At 38.9% G+C, this 17,899-nt stretch overlaps 1 protein-coding gene across 6 annotated transcripts; it reads left to right on the plus strand.

Annotated features, from left to right (window-relative positions):
- Positions 1-1,317: 1,317 nt before the first annotated feature.
- On the plus strand, positions 1,318-15,755 carry rab3il1 (RAB3A interacting protein (rabin3)-like 1). 6 transcript variants are annotated; one of them, XM_053685517.1, is made up of 13 exons: positions 1,318-1,454; positions 1,786-1,887; positions 3,823-4,088; positions 6,577-6,769; positions 8,823-8,918; positions 9,105-9,182; positions 9,271-9,477; positions 11,634-11,762; positions 11,857-11,969; positions 12,159-12,182; positions 13,578-13,677; positions 13,814-13,880; positions 14,021-15,755. In XM_053685517.1, the coding sequence occupies exons 3-13, from the start codon at positions 3,880-3,882 to the stop codon at positions 14,104-14,106; spliced, it is 1,302 nt and encodes a 433-aa protein (XP_053541492.1). In that variant the 5' UTR covers positions 1,318-1,454; positions 1,786-1,887; positions 3,823-3,879; the 3' UTR covers positions 14,107-15,755. The 6 variants fall into 6 exon arrangements, with proteins under 6 accessions (XP_053541492.1, XP_053541495.1, XP_053541491.1 ...); XM_053685516.1 differs by lacking the exon at positions 1,786-1,887 and having other exon boundaries at positions 1,320-1,454; XM_053685518.1 differs by lacking the exons at positions 1,786-1,887; positions 12,159-12,182 and having other exon boundaries at positions 1,320-1,454.
- Positions 15,756-17,899: the final 2,144 nt, after the last annotated feature.

The raw sequence follows: 17,899 nt of genomic DNA on the forward strand, positions 1-17,899 counted from the left end.
TGGATGTGGACTATCAACATCCAGCCAATCAGGATAAGGAGGTGTGTCCACTTACCTGTCTATAATGTTGCCTATATATTTATTTACAAAACATCCCGTGTTGCACTAGTTTTCAAATGTTTTTTAAGTGTGTCTTTGGCGGGAAAGCACTGAGTTTGTTAAGATTTCAAGTTTCAAAACAGCCAAAATAGTGAAAATCGCTATTAAATTGTCCGAAACTAATTGTAACTAGGCTAGAAGACATGCAGTAGGCATACTAGCAGACTAACTAAATAAATAAAAAAAACAATGTGGCAATAGGTTCTAGGTTAAACCTGCTATGCGTTAACATTTGAAATAAAATATAACCCAAATACAGATTTAAAGCCAAGTATAATCTATATCTTGGACCTATTTCACAGATTTAATAAAGACAAAGGCACTGCAAATTGTATTGGCAAGTGGTTGTGTTGCAAAATACAGTATAGTACCTTTAGTCGAAACCAGCATAAAGCTAGATATTGAGAGAAGAATCTGACTCTGGACAGTTGACAGCCACAACCTTGATACAAAGACACAATGAAATAAAACAACGGATGCCGGAAGGACAAACACTGCAAAATGTAACCAAACAACCTAATATAACCTACCAGCTGCTTATACACAAGTGACCTCTTGGGGTTTTTTTTTTTTTTTTTTTTTTTTTAGCAGAATCAGATTAATGGATCAAATTAGATTTGACCATACACTCACCAGCCACTTTATTGGGAACACATTCATACAATTATCCAATTAGCCAATTATGTGCTAGCAGTACAATGCATAAAATCATGCAGATACAGGTCAAGAGCTTCAGCTAATGTTCACATTAAAGGTCAGAACGGGGGAAAATGTGATCTCTGTGACTGTGGCACGGTTGTTGGTGCCAGATGGGTTGGTTTGAGTATTTCATTTATATATATATATATATATATATATATATATATATATATATATATATATATATATATATATATTTAACTGTTGATCTGGGATTTTTCACACGCAACAGTGTTAACACAGTGCACTGTACCTGTACCTGCATGATTGTCTGATGCATGAATGAGCAGGTATGGAGGTGTTCCTATTTAAGTGGCCGGTGAATGCATGTCTTAAAGATACATGGGGTTATTGTGTTTCTGTGATTTGATTATGTGGTTACAAGATTTGAATTGTGTTATAATCCAGATTTCCTGTGTGATATGATATTCTGAGTGGATTTTCTAGTGAATGGAGGGCGTGAATTTGCATCGTGATTGTGCTCCAATCTGGCAACCTGGACTTCATCTGCCTAAGAGCAGAGTTTCTGTGAGTGCGAATTCACCATTGTTCATACTGGAGAAACCAAAGGAGGACTTCCAAATAAGCTCTGTTGTCCCACTTAGTCCACTGTTATACTACTGAATGATCCATATACCACCACTGTTCATTGCTAGGTAAGACAAGTTCAATTTATATATATGTATATACAAAAAAAATTGTATGGATATACTATAATGTCTCATGGGCTAGCATGGAGAAAACCAGCAGAAGAGATCCTTTAAAGCAAATTCTAGTGGCATACTCTTTAATTTGCTCACACTGTTGCTATTGTTACAAACAAACAAAAACAAAACAAACAATTGCAGTATGACATTTACATAATCATCCTCACTTTATTTTAGAGCACCAAAAACATTTAGATAGACTTCTGGAACTTACAGTTAGTTCTGTGTTCAGGTGTGTTCAGCATTAGTCATAGTCTCAGGGTTTTATGTTTGCTCATAGATTGATATCATGAGGCCCAAAGAAGTCTAAAACATCCTAAGCAGGAGGGAGAAATGATTGCCAAATTTGCAAACCACATGAGCACAGGAAATTCCTTAACCTGTGAGTACAGAAAATGCAGAAACATTTATGTTCAAATAGTACACTACAAGTTACAGGTAAGTGAGTCTAAAGAACAGACAGTTACAGTTTAGTAAAGACAACTACGGAAACCACAGACAAAGATTAACCTGCTCTCAAGTGTGTGTGTGTGCGTGGGGGGGTGGGGGGTGGGGGGGTGGGTAGTGTAGGACAAATCAGAAACAGACCATGACCTCAAGTACACCATCTGTGAAAGCATGGTTGCTATGGAAAATTCTTCACCTTATTTGCCCGCAAATGTGCAAAAGATGAGCTTTAGGGCAACAAAAGGCTTGTTACAGACTTCACATCAGCACATGTACTGTATTAGTATTATACCACACATTTTACTTTAATAAAATCCAAAGCAGTGGAGTACAGACTATTACTGTGCAGTATACACAGCTAGTGATGTTTAGTGTACAGTATGTACAGTATGTACACTATGACAAAGACCAACAGACTAAAACATCTATTTTAACCTTTATTCTAAGAATTCCCACATGAAAAAATACTGTGATTAACATATTAGTAAGTAATAGCGCACAGATGAACGCGGTAGTTCACTATTAGCTCATCAATAACTACTATTTCTTTCAAGCCTCCTGGAGAACTACTAAGAAACGATCAATAACTAGGAGTTTTCCAGGAGGCATGAAAGAAATAGTAGTTATTGATGAGCTAATAGTGAACTACCGCGTTCATCTGAGCGCTATTACTTACTAATATGTTAATCAGAGTTTCTAGTTAGTTAATAGCAGTTACTAGAAAGTTAATACCGCATTATTCATTTCTTCCTGTGTAGTTAATCATTAATGACGGATCTGTATTTTAAAGTGTTTCCATTACCACAATTCACTGCAATTTACTACAGTATTTTTACTATAGTAAGGTTCAAAATCACTATAGTATTTACTACAGGAATTCTACTACATTTTACTCTAAAATACTATAGTAATTTTTCATGTGGGTTACAGCAATAAAGACCAGTCACACCATCACTGAATGAAGCCAGTCTCAAAAATGAAAAGGGTCCCACTGAAATAAGTGCTTACTCAGGTAACAAACTGACACTGGCCCACTGACTATCTTTGGGTGGCTGTACGTACACATGGTTGGGCTGTTGTTAGCAAAGGAGCAGTTTTCATAACAACCCTGCCAACACTGGGCTAGTGTTAAGTTGGGACAATGAAATGGCTGACGTTAACCCAATAGGCCTTTGAACTGTGACCATAAACATTTGCTAAAACTCTGGCAGTTAAGCTCAACCATTTAACATTTGCCTATTTTGACTAGACAAGGACAGATCTGATTGAAATTTGTCATTCCCTTTCTCAAATCTTTAGACAATGCTAATCAATAGATTAATAGCCATGTCTGCAGTCTACCAGCACTGACCCACCATAAACACCAGTCACTCACTTCCATTGGCAGCAATACATGCCCATGCCATAACACTTCCTCCAGCATGCTTGACAAACATATTGAGAGTTCCCAAAAACAGCTACCAAATGCAAATTCAATGCTTGGACTCATCTCCAGACCTTTTATCTTCTTAATTTGTCATGAAATAACAAGGAAACAGACCACACCTGGCCATGAAATTATGAATCAGTCAATTGTCCAATTACTATGGACCTGACTGTAACTTTATATGGACTATAACTATTATTTATTGTTCAAGCACTTACACATTTGCACGCAGTGTTCTGGAGAAGTTGACCACACACAAACAGTGTAAACCACACATATTTAAAAAGGCACTTGTAACTTAGCATTGAAGTGTGAGAAAAATATATATCTGGGAGTGGTTTGATACTTCTGGACAGCTCTAAAAGACATTAGTACAGAGTGATCACGTTGTCATCTTTTACTGTGAAAAGACAAATCACTTTCTAGGTCTTTTGTCATATCCAGGTACAGGAAGACACTTAAGAACCATGGAGGCATGGTTTTCTTAGCTCTCCCTGGAAGATGGATGCTTTTGAGGGAATCCACACTGTGTGCATTTCGTCTTCTCCTCCAGCAGTATCCACACCTAGCCCTGGATATGAACTCCTGGTGACTGGCAGCAAAGGAATAGCACTGTACTCCTCCCATGCATTTTTTGGGAAAGTGGATTCTTCAGGTCACCAGCAGAGCAAGCATAGCAGAGCTAAAAAAGAGGAATGTCCTGTTGGAAAGTATGTTTTGGTGAATGCAAAATTATTTACGATGCAAGGATAACCCTAGCTTTTTAGTATTGCTATTAAATGAAGTCTCAGACTACATCAGTTTTATCTCAGTGTAGTGCACATGTTAAATAAGTGTGATTACCAAAGTCAAGTATTTTGAAATGTTTACATGTATTGAGAAACAAAAATCACATAATAACGATGCACAGGTGTTGGGTCAGAACATGTAGAATGCTTTCAATGAAAGATATTTGTATGTTAATATCTAAATCGGTATTATTTTTTATTTTCAAAAAGGGACTCCTTATTTAGTGGAGAGAATCTGTGGTTATGCATTACAGACATAGACAACATAGCTCAAAGTTTGAGGTAAGAATGAATAAAATGGAATTTTATTGGAGAATTTCCACCGCCTACAAATAATAATATAATAATTCTTATTGTTATTAAAAAATTATAACATTTGAGTCTGTTACAGGGTGTAATCCTGTGTTGCGCACAGTATTTTATGGTATAGCCTCTGGATCCACCACGGCCTTGACCAAGAAAAAGTGGTTAGGCTAGCTAAATTAATAATTAAATAATAACATTTTCTTTAAAAAAAATAAATAAAAAAAGTGCTGTTCCAGTTACCCAAGAACACTGTGCAAAACAATTAGTGGTGAAATATAGTAAATACTCAAGGAATTGAATGGCACTGATAAATGCTGTGGTGCCTCATTGAGAGGCTTGAAAGTTAAAAACCTGAAACGGACAACTTGCAACTTTGTAGCAACTTGTACATTGCCAGTGGAGTAAAAGTCCATCAAACTGTTGCTACAAAGTCTGAAGCACAGAATTGTCTAGAATGTCTTTGTATGCTGTAGCATTAGGAAATTCTCTTTACTGAAACTAAGGGGCTCAAATCTGTTCCCCTGTGCACAAAGCGTTGGAGTGGAAGAACTCGAGTGTCCTGCACAGAGCCCTGAAATCAACCCCGCTAAACACCGTTGGGATGAACTGGAACACCGACCGCACACCAGACCTCCTCATCTAACATCAGTGCTTGTTCTCACTAATGTTCTTGTAGCTGAAAGATCACAAATCCCCACGGCCACGCTCCAAAATCTAATGGAAAGCCTTCCTTGAAGAATGGAGCTTATTATAACAGCAAAGTGGGAACTAAATCGGGAATGGGATTTTCAACAAGCACAGTCTCGACAAATGTTTGGCCATATAGTGTAAGAAGTTTGTGGTGGCGGTGGTTTAAATTAGACTCCTAGTTTATTTGTATTTTGTGAAATAGAGCCAACTAAATTCATGAGAAAATACTGCAAACAAATAGTGTGTCCCATGCACATTTCAAGTTGAGAATTATGAACTCCCTGCTGAAAAAACAAACAAAGAAACAAAAAACAATAAAAACCATCACAGAAATTCACATAAAAAATTTTCCACTACAAATACCATTAGCTGTTAACCATTAAGATCATTACCAAATGGTTTCCATTACATAGAAGGACGTATCCACTAGACATACTGTACCGTGCCACCAGTAGAAGGCAACAAATTCGCAGTAGAGACCCACAGGGACCATTACAGTTTCCATTAAAACCAGTACAAATTCTATGAGGGTTTCTATTGTTTTGTTTTTTGTTATTGTTTTTTTTCCAGCAGGGGTTGTAGGAGTCAGAGTCAGAACCGTGCTGACAGTGCTGGCATTTCAATCTCTGGGTCGCTACAGTCTGTGTGCAAAAAAGAAAAAGAAAAAAAATTCCTTCAGATTTAGGCCACGCCCCGTTCAAATGCAAATATAGCGTCATTGCGTCACACACCTTTGTGGGCGTGGCCAATCTGTAGGTTTCTGAGCGCGTTCGTCACTGCTTTCGGAATCTGAGCGACGCCCGAGGGTCATGTGACCGGCTCCAGCTGGACTAACCACCTAAACTATTCCTGCTCCGTGTCTCGGAGTGAGAAATCAAAACACCTTCTGGAACCTTATACGAGTTTGTTGTGTTTGCGCTTCAAGACTCTGGGCGTATTTTTATTTATTTATTTATTTTAAAAGCTAACCTATTCTAAAGAAGTTCGTTTGTGGATACTATTGAGGAAAAGACTTCAAACGGCTGTTTTGTTTTGGTTATTTATTGTTTTTTTGTAGCAGTTTTGTAGCAGTTTGAAGCGGATGCTTCTGTCAAACAGCGTCGGGGTAAGGGTGTGGATTTCCGGTCTAGTTACCATTCAACATATTTTCCAAGAATACTCTGGCTGTTTTAAGACTAAACAAGGTTTATGGTTTAAGTGTTTTTGGTTTGTGGGCATTCGTAGAAATAAATAAGTTGTTTCATGTTGTGACCTATTTTGTAAACACACAGGTACACCCACATTGCGTTCATATATTTATGAAGTGTAAATAAACTAGGCCTACTAGTAGTTCATCTTGAATCAAAGTGTTGGTTACAAACATGACATGACATGACAAGACAAAAGTGGTGTCATGTGCTGTTTGTCTCTGCAGGTTGATAGACCTAGAGGCAGAGCTGGAACCTGGCACAGAGTCTGGAGAAGGCCGAGGGGACACGATGCTCCAGGACGAAGCAGAAGCTCAGAGACGAGAAGCCTACAGCGTGTCTCGTCTACGGAGCTCTTCTATAGAGATTAGAGAGAAAGGCACGGAGTTCCTCAGAGAGCAGCTGGACGAGGCGCAGAAGGTGCATCACTCTCGTTCTCATCCGTATCACCATATCATGTTTGATTCTACTGCAGCCCATGGTTTTTTATTTTATTTCATTACTTCATACAGCGTACGTTTCATTTTTATCTCACTACGCTGTTTCAATGCTGAGCACAGGAATAGAAGGAAAATATATGGGGGAAATTTAAGTATTGATTAGTACATAAATATTTACAAACGTTATTTTTCCCTCCAGACAGACTAAACGTTTCTTACTGTACATCTTCCTGCTATTCCTGTGTTTAGCACTTGAAATATGTGATGAGATGTGGCAAGATGTGCTTACGTAAAATTTTAAGAGACGCGTTGGAAAGAAATTGTAAATATCGGATAGTAGAGCATTTGAGAAACAAATCTTTCCACACGCCCTGGGATAGTCTGGTCCTGCTTTGCCGTGCTTTGAATCCGCTCTGAATCAACAGCCAGTCTGCCCAGGATAAAGTGGTTACACAAGATCAAATTAAATTAAACTCTTTTACTTATAAATGGATACGGAGAGTTTCAAGACATTATGCTACATTTGACTAGAGAACGTAACTCGTAATTCCCTCCCTCTGACCAGCAAAGAAATGCTCCCTCCACTCCGAATTCCTCCAAGTTCAGAGAGTGACGTCAAATCAATATGGCGGCACGCAGCATCGGCAGTAAATAAAGTAGCACTTTTTTTTCGTTTAAATGAGTCGTACTATATATACACAACTATTTGTTTTAGATCGGTCAACATATCAATATTTCAACAAGATTTCTCCCTTCAGTCTCGTCTTCAGGAGGTGGAATGCTGCTCAACTGGGTTAAGGTCTGGTGATTGACTTGGTCAGTCTAAAACCTTCCACTTTCCAATTTCCTCCCAATTAGATTAGATGCATTTCTTTGTAAATTAGCAGACTGAACATTTCTGTAAACTTCTGAATTTATTCTGCTGCTGCCATCATGAGTTACAGCATCAATAAAGATTAGTGAGAATGTTCCAGAAGCAGCCATGCAAGCCCAAGCCATGACACTACCTCCACCATGCTTCACAGATGAGCTTGTACGTTTTGGATCATGAGCAGATCCTTTCTTTCTCCACACTTTGGCCTTTCCATCACTTTGGTAGAGGTTAATCTTGGTTCCAGAACTTTTGTGGCTCCTCTCTGTATTTCTTTGCGAATTCCAGTCTGGCTTTCTGATTCTTACTGCTGATGAGTGGTTTTTGCATCTTGTGGTATGGCCTCTATATTTCTGCTCTCGAAGTCTTCTTCAAACGGTGGATCATGATAACTTCACCCCTGCCCTGTGGAGGTTGTTGGTGATGTCACTAACTGTTGTTTTTTGTTTTTTCTCCACAGCTCTCACAATGTTTCTGTCATCAGCTGCTGTTGTTTTCCTTGGCCCACCTGTCCCATGTCTGGTTGTTCAGTACACCAGTGGTTTCTTTCTTTATGAGGATTTTCCATCTTTTCTCTGCATCAAAATGGCTTGCTTTTCTCCCATAGACAGCTCTTTGGGCTTCATGTTGGTTTATCCTTACAACAAATGCAGTCTTCATAGGCGAAACACAGGGCTCAAACCAACAGCAGACATTCCGAGCTACCAATTGCTTAAACAGTCAATCTAACAGGTGTTATGTTCTAAGTCGTTGAACACGTCTAGACGTACTTATCAGAAAACGAAAGCTGAAATTCTGATCTATCGTCCCATATTCATCTTTTGATTTCAAACCCAAATGTCTTCAGTGTCTAGCAAAAGAATCAGTCTTGCCGTTCCAATATTTTCGGAGGGGACTGTAAGTCTATATTCAGTCTATAAAGTTGTCTAGGAACTAGCTTTGATTTGAGTACTGAAAATGACGTGTGAACTGTTCTTCAGGTCTTATGCGGAAATTTACACATCCTCTAACCATATGAGTTTTGTTTGATCATAGAGATATGCCAGAGATGAAACTGATTAAATTTCTCATGCAGTTTCGATGAATATGGGCCCTGCAGCTACGGTCCATCTTAACAGTCAGCTATTCTGTCCAATAAATGGTTTGTTAATATTGCCTGCAGGAGTTGAAACTAAAGGGGGAGGAATGTGAGCGACTGTCTCATCTGAGAAACCAGCTGGAGCAGGAACTAGAGGAATTGACTGCAAGTCTCTTTGAGGTGAATAGGAACATCAGCATCATAGCACATAATCGTATGCGACTGCCAGTGGTATAATCCTATTTTGTTTGTTCCTTTTAAAGCAGGAATGAGAGAGGCTGAACATACCAATTTTCAGTAGTTGATCAATGTATTAATGTAACTATATTACTGTTACTCACCTGAGCCCTGAAATCACTTCTCCAGGAGGCTCACAAGATGGTGCGGGAGGCCAATGTCAAACAGGCAACTGCCGAAAAGCAACTGAAAGAGGCACAGGGCAAGGTAGGGTCTTACTTTACTACATATGTAAATCCATCCTTAAAATCAGTCTCAGCTATTCACCTTTTTTTTCTTGTCCCCCCTCTCTCAGATTGATGTGCTACAGGCAGAAGTGACCGCGCTAAAGACGCTCGTGCTGACCTCCACCCCGTCCTCCCCTAACCGCCAGCTCCACCCCCAGCTACTGTCCCCAGGGTCCAGAGGACACACACGCCACAAGAGTGCCACCCTTACTCTGCCTCAGCTCCAATCAGAGTCACCCAGTGAAAACGCACATATAAGCCGGGAAGAAAAAGAGGTATATAGACAGACAGTATTATGTCACGGTGCAGGAATTAGGCAATTACAAAATCATCCAGCTTTCACTAGCGTTTCCTCTAGAGGTAATTTTTTTTATTTTCATAGGTCTTGCTGTGACCTTAACTTTCACCTATAATTCTCTCCTTTTCTCTGTTACTTCCACCACTCTTGTTCTCTCTCTCTCTCTCTCTCTCTCTCTCTCTCTCTCGCTTTCTCTCAGTCTGCAGCTCATGCTTCTTTCCTCTCTTATTTTGTGTCTTGTCCAGCTCAGTGTGTGACTCTGCAGGAGCTTACTGTTGCCAGGTAACTGTCAGGTATGGGGCTCAGATACTTAGTTGTGCTAAGTAGAATCAAAATGAAGCTACAGAGTTTGACTACAGAGTTCAACACGGCCTGTTTTACTCATACTGACATTTTTTGGTCGCCATATTGAGAGTCGGCGTATATTATACAGTTGGCCAGTAGGGCTACAAGATACGTTTCTTAAATAATCCTACATTCCTCTACATGTAGAAGACTTTGAATAAGATTGCTCCGTAGTCACAGTGATTGAGCGTATGTTTTGAATGCTAACTATATACCGGGTCACACGGAATATACAGCGGGGTCCAAAAGTCTAAGACGGCAAACAAAGTTTTAGACTTTGTAAAATTTTACAACAGAGAAATAACATTTTTATCATTTTTAATAACATCTTGAATATTAGGTTTTCAAGTTTTGCACTATTTCCAGGTCACGGTTTATATTCAAGCAAATGTGTGTTAAATCGTTTGTAGAAAAGGTCAGATTTTCCTTGAGATTTATTTATTCCTTCCAGCGAAGCATGTTTTCCGACAACGCTCGGATGGATTTGATCAGTGATGAGTCCATGCCAGCTGGAGTGCACAACTGTCATTAAAGCGAATGTCAAATAAGAAGAAATTCTGCAATTCATGTAAATATTTCTGAGATGTAACTTTTCACTCAAGTTATTGCTGATAACTACTCAACCCAGAACCGCAAAGCCCTGCAGAGAGTGGTGCACTTAGCCGAGCGCATCTCCGGGTCTGCTCTCCCCTCTCTGCATGACATCTACACTAGGCGATGCAGTACAAGAACTGCTCAAATCAGCAGGGACTTTACCCAGGGCGGTAACTGTCTGTTCAGCCTGCTGCAATCAAAGCGCTTCCGTAGTCTGATGGTTAAAACTGAGAGGCTCAGGAGGAGCTTCCACTCTCAGGCTATCATACACCTCGCCTCAACACGGATATGTCAGCGCTAAAAAATCCCTTAGAACTCCATAAGATCTCTCCAGTGACTCTGCACTCCATCGACACGCCGCACTTCGTACTTTTATGTTGTTACTACACGTAACATACTTGCATATTATGTACACTTAACAAACTGCATATTTTGTGCATCCCGTTTTGCACATCCCTATACAGATATTTCATATTATTATTTATTATTCATTTCAGATTTTTAAAATTTTCATTTAATATTTAAAGGCACAGTCTAATGCGGAGTAGGACAGGTTTTCATTTCACTGCAAGTTATATACGGTGTATATAACTGAGACACACATCTTGAATTGAATAAAATAATTTGTAGTTGAAAATGTTTGTATTCATTTAGCAAAGAATGCCAAACAGAAGCATCTCTGTCTCTCTCAAAACACACAGATTTGTCCTTTTACTGAGAAACTGAAGATTTCTTGTGTGTCCTGAAGGTTTTCACATGCTGGGAAACTTTTACGGTTGCAAAGCGGTGACACTCGAGATATGTTAAATGTTAAAAAAAAAAAAAACTTCACCACATCGATGATTCTTTGTTAAACGACAACATGCTTAAAAAAAATCTGTTTATTATTACTCTTGGATTATGTGGAACGTTCACCAAGTCCCTGTTACTATAGAAACAGTGATGTATTTCAATGAAGGCATTGATGTAACCCTATGGTTCATGTTCCACCCAGAACTGCTGTCTGAGCCGTGAGGTTATACAAACGCAACGGATATCTTTTGACCAATCGGAATCGAGATTCAACCACACTGTGGTATAATTAATGTTCGGCAATTAGCTAACCACTATTGCAGTACATTTATGTTTAATTAACTGAGGAATTCCAAAAAAAATAAATTGAAATAAAATCATGATGTTCATTGTTCTTCACAGTTGGACTCTATGTTGTTTGCCGAGTTTTTGTCTTGGAGAGAGAAACCAAGTCTGGATCGGTCATCTGCCTTCCTGAGCCGAATCTACAAAGAGGACATTGGGCCCTGTCTCTCTTTCACGTGCTCAGAAGTAAGTTTGTTCAAGCTTGTATGCATATGTGTTCCTTGTATTTGTATACAGTGAGAAAGAAGACTGGTACAGATGTCATTGTCTCTTTCTCTAGCTGTCTCATTCAGTTCAGAATGCTGTGGAGAATAACTTTTTGACTATTGAGCCGGTTGCTTTGACCGCAATATCCACGGACAAAGCCTCGACTGTTGAGTTTGGAGGACCCAAGTGAGTCGTGCAATGTAAACGATGTTATGGCAACATTTCTGGGCTCTGCATGATGTGTTTATATATAAATATATATATATAATTTTACACCATGGGTTTAATTATGGGGCTTGCAAATCGCATTATGATTTGGGGGCTATGTTTTTAATCAGAGTTTGATCACAGTTTGATATGGGGTTGTTTTTGCAGTGGCTGCCGAGCACCGGTAGAGACGTAAGTGACTTTAGAAGCCTATCACGTCAAATCACTGTTTTAATTCAGCTTCTTGCCTTTTCCCTTTCATGTATCTTTTGGTGTGCTGCTGTGGATTGAATTTTGTTTCTACCGAACTGTCTCTCTGGATTCTCTAGTTGTCGCCGTAATAATAAAAATGTCGTATCGAGCTACTTGGAAACATATCCACAATACATGATGTGTATCACAGTGTTTAGGTTTGTTAAATATTAGTTTGAACAGTAACGTGACATTTAAAAAAACAAAACAAAAAAAAAACCTTTAGACATTTTTATTGCTTATTATGTAACACATGAAAGGAGTAATTCAATAACCAGTGCCAAAAATAGTTTTATGTCCAAGCAGCTACTCCGCGTTAGTCGGTTAGAAAAGTACCCAAGATACCTACAAGATCAGATAAGTGTTAGTGACTCAGTTTATTACCACATTTTTAGTTGAACAATGAAATTACAGCATGATGTTATATCTTCTTATACGACAGCTGTTGGTTGACTGCTCGAATCTGATTGGTTAGAAGGTGTTGAATGATTTTCTGTAACAGAAATTCTGACAGTAGTGTTGGCTATGAGGCAAACCACGTTTATGTTAAATCACTCGTTCTAACGTTAACATTTCTGTAATAACAGTTTAAACAGGGATTCATACGGTGGTGGCGCCACATAATCTGAGGCTAACAGTACGTGGATTTTTAAAAATAAAAGCGTTGTAATTTTCAAAGGAAAAATTTGTCATCGTTGATATGGTGACGGTTTCTGCAAGGAGACAATTATGTCATATTTATGGAAGGAGTCTCTAGTGTCAGAGCTTTATAACAGTTGATATAACAGTTTATAACTTTAGGACAGGGGACTTTGCACTAATCAAAGCTTCATCTTGTAACAGCACACTCTTGTTTTTCTTGTTTTATTCCTTACATCAGGGGTGTCCAAAGTCCGGCCCCCAGGGCCAAATGCGGCCTGTAGACAGATGTTTACTGGACCATGGCTTCCCTGTTACAAAGTGCGATAGGTGGCCCGCTGGTCAACATGTTGCAATTTTTCCTTTCACCTGATGGTGGCAGCAGACTGTGTTAACACAGTTAGCTAAAATGCAGTGTGACTGGTTTTAATGAGGTTCAATCTGGCCCCTACTGAAAACAGTTTGGACACCCCTGCCTGACATAAATAACACCAGCACTAGTTATTTTTAGACTTTAACACTAGAGAATTAACCTTGTTGGTTGGGAGGAGAACCTGGGTTTTGGTTGGACTCTATACATTTTCTTAAATGTAGTTTTAAATGTATTTTCCTGCCCATATGGTGGTGTACTGGATGTTTAGTAGACTACTGTATGTTTGACAGCATTGGTAATAAGTGTCTTATGTGCGGATTCAGGAAGTGTGCCCTGAGCGGTATGTCCCATCTCTGCCGGCATCGCATCAAACTGGGAGATAAAGAGAATTATTACTACATCTCTCCCTCCAGCAGAGCTAGGGTACAAACCTCTCCTTGTCTATCTTTGTACTTTCCACACAGACTGAAGTAAATACTTCCTACTTGTAGTAAACATGATCATTTTTTAATTTCGACAGCGTACGTAGGTGTTGACTTCTTTCTTTCTCTGACGCCAGATCACAGCAGTGTGTAACTTCTTCACTTATATCAGATACATCCAGCAGGGTCTGGTCAGACATGACGGTGAGTGACGAAACGGGTCTCGCATGAATCACCTTCATATGCTTGTGATTAAGAGACTTCAGTTTTCAGACTCAATATACAGTGTTTCACATGCTGGAGTAACGCTCTCTCTCTCTCTCTCTCTCTCTCTCTGCCTGCAGCCGAGCAGATGTTCTGTGAGGTGATGCGCTTGCGACGGGAGATGTCCGTAGCCAAGTTAGGGTTCTTCTTTGCAGATGTGAACTAAAAGACGCCCAGATTCTGTGGCAAGTTTTCTACACTCAGCAGTTCGATAAAAGATTTCCCATAGATACACTCCGTTATTGTGTCAGTGACCGTTACATTAAAAGCCCAGAGGAAATCTGTGAAAGGAGTTCTGTGCTGATGATCAGTATTGGAGTGGAGTGAGATTTTTCACTCTCTCTCTACACTCCGTATAACACAGTTCCTAATGGGGAACAAAATATGGGATTAATAATGTTGTTGTTTTTTTTGGATTATTTGTTGGTGCAGATACAGTTTACAGAACTTTAGGTCCTCACAGTTGGAACCTGTTCAACGCAGAGTCTCAATAAGATGTCACACTGTTCATCTTCTGCCTTAGCAAGCACAGATTCACTTGCGTACAATACCAAGACACACTACACGTCAATGCTACCTGAGACACATTGCTTAGTAGACAATACAGTGCCCTCCACTAATATTGGCACCGTTTTTTATATATATATATATATATATATATATATATATATATATATATATATATATATATATATATATATATATATATATATATATAAAATTAAATATAGTGTGCAACAATTATTGGCACCCTTTTAGTCAATACTTTGTGCTACCTCCCTTTGCCAAGATAACAGCTCTGAGTCTTCTCCTATAATGCCTGATGAGGTTGGAGAATACATGGCAAGGGATCTGAGATTTAAAAAAAATAAAAAAGTAAAATATAAATGTGAATATACTTCAAATATATTTTCCTCGTATGAATTCATAGGGGTGCCAATAATTGTTGCATACCTATATTTAACAAATGTTGTTTGGATAAACCTGTATTGCAATTGTTTGATATCCATGAGAGCAGACTATTTTTGTTCATTTTTTTTAACAAAAGATCAATAGGTTAAACAATAAAGACAATTTTTCACAGCCTTCTTTGCTCATATTTACAGAGCGTGCCAATATTAGTGGAGGGCCCTGTATAATAGATGTTCTTCCCATAGAGCCAGTTGATGCCTGATTGTGGGCTGTAATATATTCAGTGTGTGTATTTACTAGAATTTTAAAAAAGAGCACATGAAGAGAAATTCAAGCAATCAGAAACAGATTTATTTTAATCAGTATGAAGTCATATAATGAAAGTTTGACCTGGGGTCCAAAAGAGTAGATTTCCTTCAGCGTCTTGATAATAATTATGGTGTTTGATGGTATAAATTCATCATTCAAAATCTGCACGATTTATACGAGCGTGAATGCTTGCATTTAAAGCCTTTTACTATCATTGTTTTATTTTTTTACTAAACTGAGACACACAATTAGGTGGGACTTTGGGTCTAAATTATTTTGTAACTTTTAACAATAATAATTGCATGATTTGACAATCAAAATGACTTGGAGAAAAATGCATTTCTGTTTAATATTGGCACAGCGCAAATCTATGCATAGCTCATAAATCTCTATTCACGTTAAGCACAGTATCAAACCTAAAGATCATGGATTGATGTATTGGTTACGTCAGGGAGGATCTTGTCATGTGATACACAAATATTAAAGTGTATTGCGTTTGGTAATATTTTGTGCTTTTTTTTTTTTCTTCTTTATGTTTACGCTTAACTCCTTGCCTAGTGGATTAATACACTGCAATAAAATATTACAATATAACATTGAGTAGTGAGTATGAATGAAGATGCATTCAAGATCTGCATTCACCGTAGCAGATATTCATAAGCTCTAATTTCATCATTCAGATTGAACAGATACAGTGTATACTATATACACATATATTAATGCTTAGTGCATACTTTTTTTTTTAATCTCAAGACAGCTTGCCAGAAAGGTAGACGGATGTAGTGGGATACAACAGAAAAAAATGTGTCACAGGAGTGGAAGGTTTTTACTCCTGTGGGCGTGAAACTAAATTCATGGTTATGTACAAACAAAATAATAGTTGCACATGGTGATTAAAAAAAAAAAAACATTCTTGCACACATCTCTAGTTGAGAGCAGTTATGAACCTGAGTGAAGTAGGACTCAAGAGACAGAATGAACACACCATGCTGACCGTGCAGGCGTTGCGCTGTTCTACCCATGTTTCATGGTTTTTCTTAGGGGTGTAATAGTAAGGTTGATATTTAATTTTAAAATATATCTGTTATCTGTTCTAGATCTGTTCACATCTGAAGTTCACTCAAATAAAGGGAGTAGGATAGACAAAGATGAAGAAGGCCTATTTCACAGCACTGAATGATACTTAGATTGGCTGGCAGAGATACCTGTAGGCTGTAAACCTGGCTATAAAATGTCTTTTATATGGGTTAAGGTAAGGAGGAAAACAACAGGTTACCAGGGCAGAGGTTAATCTACCAAACCATGGCAAAGACAGCACTTAAAGCAACACAGCACACTCCTGCAGCATGTACATACAAAAACAAATAAATACTGTATGATTGGTTGAGTAAACATGTTGGCTTGCTTTGTTAAGAACAGATTAATTAGAGTTTAACCAGATATCGTATACAGACGGCATGTCACTGCAGACATTTTACTTGAAATACCATACGTATTCATGCTTGCATACTGTATGTAAACGCTAGTTAGGTATGTAACTGGTTGTATGAACCCCAGATAACCACTAGGGGAGGTGTGAATCTTTTCCAAGTGCGCATGCAGGCCGAGACCTTCTAATAAAGTCATGTAGTGACGCATGAATATATTTTCAATACTTACAACGGTCATTATCTGAAACGTCTTCGAGCCAGCACTGGTTCGAATTGACAACGAACCATGTACGTTATCTGAGGTTCGTTGAACCACGGTTGCATATGTAACTCGCGTCCCATTTCACCCTTCCTGATTGCTAGGAGGGGTGTGGAAACACCTGGATAAGGTATGCCAAAAATATCTTGAGGAACAGGACTTATCTTAGGACTACCATAAAAGATGTTCAGAGATGACTAACGCACACACACCACTGGGAGAAGCGATGTTAATCTTGTTGACTTAAGAAAGTGCTAGGTGATACTGATGTAATAGCAGCACAGCCTTCCCGGAGTGGCACGCCTTTAAATTACGCCGATGAGAAAATGCTCCTGATAGAATGGCACATTACAGTAGGGGATGGGCATCTACTGTATTGAGATTTCAACCACCCAGTGGACCAACCTCTGTTTACACAAGGGATAATATTGCATCCTTCTTCCATGGCAGATGGAAGAACAGTTCAACTTCAGTTCAAGTTGGGCGGCATGCCCTTCGGTACCACAAGTTCCCCCCAGAGTCTTCTGGCCGCAAACACATGCAAGGCAAGTTTATCACCAGATTAATCAACTCTCCAACTCTTTTAGCCTATGTGAATGCAGTTTTCAGAGACATATTTTCAATTCTGCGACCTGCATAGGCATATTAGGGCATGAAAAAGTGGTCAAGCCAATGATGTAGACATTGCTAGAACAGTTTCTACTTAAGGGCATACAAGTCCTGTGACCTAGGGGCTCTTGCATACAGGAGTAGTTATAGGAATCCTGGACAGACCAGACCCACAGACACTAGTGACCTGGCAAATCTCTTCATCCATTTGGGATAGCAGATCTGCCTGGGTTGAAAGCTTCCAGGGTGTTCTAACCACTAGCAAAACCAATATTGGAAACAAAGGTCTCGGCTGCTATCTCGGCGATATTCGGACTCTGACCTAGTTCATTAATTTTGCACAACATGAGAAGAATCATGGACCAGAGCATTTTATCCCAGCGAGCTGCAATGTGTTGACTTGGCATTGGCAAATAAGTTCACCTGCCAAATCTGCACTA

Source organism: Ictalurus punctatus, chromosome 14 (genome assembly GCF_001660625.3).
Source record: "Ictalurus punctatus breed USDA103 chromosome 14, Coco_2.0, whole genome shotgun sequence".
In the NCBI taxonomy this organism is placed as follows: Eukaryota; Metazoa; Chordata; class Actinopteri; order Siluriformes; family Ictaluridae; genus Ictalurus; species Ictalurus punctatus.

Coding starts and splice junctions, on each gene's coding strand:
- rab3il1 (XM_053685517.1), top strand. CDS start 3,880: ATGGATGCTTTTGAGGGAATCCACACTGTGTGCATTTCGTCTTCTCCT. Junction 4,089..6,576: donor GAGGAATGTCCTGTTGGAAA/GTATGTTTTGGT, acceptor TTGTCTCTGCAG/GTTGATAGACCTAGAGGCAG. Junction 12,183..13,577: donor TGCCGAGCACCGGTAGAGAC/GTAAGTGACTTT, acceptor GTGCGGATTCAG/GAAGTGTGCCCTGAGCGGTA.